The sequence below is a fragment of the Gracilinanus agilis genome, unplaced genomic scaffold (assembly GCF_016433145.1).
Source record: "Gracilinanus agilis isolate LMUSP501 unplaced genomic scaffold, AgileGrace unplaced_scaffold20202, whole genome shotgun sequence".
NCBI classification, from domain to species: Eukaryota; Metazoa; Chordata; class Mammalia; order Didelphimorphia; family Didelphidae; genus Gracilinanus; species Gracilinanus agilis.
The window spans coordinates 1,791-5,965 of record NW_025351586.1 but is presented as its reverse complement, the minus strand read 5'-3'; the positions used below and the strand labels follow the sequence as shown (position 1 = coordinate 5,965).

General features: G+C 40.1%; 1 protein-coding gene across 1 annotated transcript; it reads right to left on the bottom strand.

The window, feature by feature from the left end:
* Window positions 1-2,601: 2,601 nt before the first annotated feature.
* LOC123254345 (complement C1r subcomponent-like) lies at window positions 2,602-3,858 on the bottom strand. Its single transcript, XM_044683386.1, has 2 exons — window positions 3,747-3,858; window positions 2,602-3,458 (listed from the first exon to the last, which is right to left on the bottom strand). Exons 1-2 carry the CDS (start codon window positions 3,841-3,843, stop codon window positions 2,692-2,694), a joined length of 864 nt encoding a protein of 287 aa, XP_044539321.1. The 5' UTR covers window positions 3,844-3,858; the 3' UTR covers window positions 2,602-2,691.
* Window positions 3,859-4,175: the final 317 nt, after the last annotated feature.

The following is a 4,175-nucleotide window of genomic DNA, read 5'->3' as shown; positions in this document are numbered from 1 at the left end:
ATAAGTGGATAACATTCAGATCATTCAGAGGATATTTACTTTTCACATGTGTAACAAATAAAATTAATATAGAAGGATATATTTAAAAATATTAAGGTTTTATCGTAATCCATATTGATAATTAAGAAAACCATGTGCCTGCTAAGATCGAATTCGAATGGCCCGCCATACCTTCCCCTTGGCTGCTTCCTAGGAAAGAGAGCGTCCCAATCAAGTTCTGAGACTATACCTCTGTCTACGTAATCACACTTCCTGTCCACCTGTATTACACAAGTGGAATCATGGGAAATGTAGTTTTCAAGTCCCCTAAACGTCCATAGGAAGTTTATACCAGAGACCTCAATATTAACGTCAAGGATCCCAAATTTCCAATATCACACATGTACTTAAACACTCATCCATAGTTAGCTATGTGTTTACCTTGCATTCCATCCTGACCCGTTTGTTTGTCCTGATGTCCCTTTGTTGGCCATAGGGGAATTGGACTCTGACCTCCCACCTGCATAGGTTGCTTGGCCGTGGGGAGGGATTAGGTCAGTTTCCTAAATAATGTAGGAATTGATTAATCTACTTCAATTCTACTTTATTCTCTAACCTATTTCATTTACCTCTCTCAGGGGCATAGAGACAGTACTTATTCCCAGCAGGCCTTGAACCTAGTATGCAACACTGACTATTTCATTAATGTAACACTATTTGTTTACCAGTTCCTCTATTGTTGCACATTTAGGTTGTTTCCAATTTGGGAACAATTACAAATAATGGTATGTCCATACAAATGGATCCAGAGTCAAAAAAGGAGGAGAGTGGGCTGAATTGTTTTTGGGAAATTAGAGAATGGAAGGGAATAAATATTTTGATATAGTACCTATTATATGCCAGGCACTGAGTCAAACATTTCTTACTTGTTTATCTTCATAATAACCCTGCAAGTTAGAGGCTGTTTTCCCTATCCTACAGAGGAGGAAACTGAGACAAACAGAGGTTAAGTGACTTGTCCAGAGTCACAAAGCTAGTTTTGATCTTAAACTGGATTTTTTTTTTCCCAGTCGTGGTGGTAACAATCTATTTTATTTATTTTCTATTGCACAGAATAATAATTTTCAACATGCATTTTCTAAAATTATGATATCCAAATTATCTTTCTCCCTCCCTCCCCCTTCCCTCCAAGATGATAAACAATTTTATTTGGGTTATTCATGAATTATCATGCAAAACATACTTCCATGTTGTAAATTGGATTTTGACACAGGGCTTCCGGACTCCAGGCCCAGCATTCTATCCAGTACTTTATCAACTACCTCTGTAGTAGAAAATGCAAACCATTTTTGCCTCCCATAATAACAAAGATCCATTTTACAGATGTTGCAGTAGGCCAGTGAGACCTGGAACACCACTGACTCTGAAGAACTGGAGAGGAACATCACAGGAAGGGTAATGGAAGGTTTGAATGAGAGAAGTGACCAGGCTGCAACATACAACTGAAAAGGAATGCTTAAGAAAGGACTGATGGAGATCCTTAAAGACTTGTATAACAGAAAGCAAAATGAGAGTGAGAGTCATGGAATCAGGAAGACAAGTTCCAATCGAACCTCAGATACATATTTAGCTATGTGATTCCAAGCAAGTTAATTCATTTCAATTTGCTTCACTTTTCTTATCCATAAAATGGGGATAATACTAGCACCTACCTCTCAGGTTTGTTGTGAGGATCAAATGAGATAATATTTATAAAGTGCTTAGCACAGTGACCAGTCAGTTAGATGGTATAGTGGATAAAATGCTGGGTCCAGAGTCAGGAAGATTTGTCTTCCCTAGTTCAAATCTGGCCTCAGACACTTAACTAGCTGTGAAATCCTGGGAAAGTCACTTAACTCTGTTTGCCTTAGTTCTTTATCTGCAAAATGAGCTGGAAAAGTAAAAGGCAAACCACTTGAGAATCTTTGCTAAGAAAACTCCAAAATAAGGTCAGGAAGAGTCAAACATGTCTCAAATGACTGAGTAATAGCCCAGTATCTGGCACATAGTGAGTGCTATGTAAGTGTGAAATATCATTATTATTATTCATTTGGGGAGAACAAGGTATGAGGGATGGCCAGCGAGCATTTACTGATACCCTCATGTTGTTGGGAGAAGTTGGGTGGACAGCTTGTGGTGAACTTTTGGGAGTTCATGGACAAGCCTCCGAGTAGGAGCAAACGCACATAGGTTTCAAATCTGCATTCATGGAAAGAACTCCCAAATTGACAAGATCGTAGAACCATTTTAATATCTGAGTAGAACCACCACGAATATCTTTGAACAAATAACTTTCTGATTTCAATAACACTTTGCTGGTAAAGCTTTGGAGTTTGAGGATAACATCTGGATGAGATGAATTTGACATTTTTTTTTTTTTTTTTACCAAATAATTCTATGCCACTGCAATATATCCTTTGATCTCACTACTTCTGAGAAGGAGTAATGCTACCTATTGGGAAAAATGGAAGCCATGGTACCTTGTTTCAGGATACTTTGGACTTTTCATCTGTCTGGGATGTTTGAAAAGTGGAGAAGTAGATGGAGAGATGGTAGAGAAAAGAACTCATTTCACAAACTGAATTTCTGCATCAGTGACTTTAATATGGGTGCCACTGGGTAAGGAATTACAACCTGTCAGAGTGAATCACCAGGAAGGATATTCCTTAAGTCTCAGCTCTCTCCCATTTCTTTCTTGATCCAGTCCACATACTTGAGCACTTTGGTGTAGAAGCCATATCCCTTGCTACACCCAATGCCCCAGGACACAATGCCTGTGGCTACCCAACGATCTCCACTTTCATCCTTCACAGCAAAGACTCCTCCACTATCTCCTTGACAGGCATCTTGCTTCCTTGTCTTGTCCCCAGCACAGAACATGTTGGTGGTAAACACCTGTTTACTCTTTTTTTCATTGAGCCAATTCCGGCAGTTGTTTGGTGAGGCCATGGGCAAACTCACAAACTTCAGATCATCAGAGAGTTTTTGACTCTCGATCCCAAAGCCACTGACATAGCCCACCAAGCCCTTTTCATAGAAGGTCTCATTGTCTGGCAGACAGATGGGGAGGAGGTGAGGACCCAGCGGGACGCTGTTCTCTAGCTCCAGAAGAGCAATGTCATTGTCGAAGTTGTTCGTATCATTTTGATTATAGTCTGGGTGGATGATGACCCTGCGGACGGGGCGGATCCCCATTTTCATGATTTCATCCACATTTGTATGGCCCAAGAAAACATCTATAGAGGCATCTGGCAATGAAGAGCTGTCTTTAGGATAGAGAATGTGGGCAGCTGTAAGGATCCATCTATCACCTAGTAGTGCCCCACCTCCACGCCCATAGATATTGGTGAAAGCCTGCCAAGGGAAGTTGCCCAGCTGAGCAGTCTTCCCTGCAATGATGCGCTGATTTTCAACTACAGGATTAACTGGCTTCCCACACACTGGAAAGAGAGGGAAAAGAAAGAAAAAAGGCAAAATCATCTCACGTTCATCCTACTTAGTCTTCCTTATTCCACCCTACCTTCATCCCAACACCATTAGCCTTTTGATCCTTTTCCTATTTTTGCTTCTGACTCCTCTTCCCCACTCTGGTTCCTAGAATGTCTTCTTTCCTTCATAGCTTAGCCCCTCTGCCTTCTTACTCCCACAGAGACTTCAAGGGTACATAGATATCCTTGTGAACTGCTCATCCTATGGAAAGCTAACAGTCCCAAAGGATCTTTGCTCACCAGGCAAACACCGAGGAATCTTCTCATTTCCATTTTTGTCTTTCCAGGTGCCTTGGGCTGAGCAGGTATATGTCTCTAGAGAGAAAAAAGAAGGCATGACTAAGATGAAAGGTAAAGGGCCAAAAAATTAACTTGGTGAATGAACTTCAAGACAAAATAAGAGATTAGGAATTGAAACCAGAGATCTAATAGCAAGGATAACCACAGAGAAAGAGCTACTGAGAGAATTAATTCAAAGTTCCTATGTCAATTAGCCTTCAGAATCAAAGATTAAGTACAGATACCATAGGATCTCATTTTACATGAACTCAACACATGTGAATTCAAGGATTCAGACTGGCAATCAAAACAAATAAAGGCAGTAAACTACATAAAATTAAAAAAAAATTTAATTGCATACTAAATCTGTGCCATTTTTCCAAGTGGCAT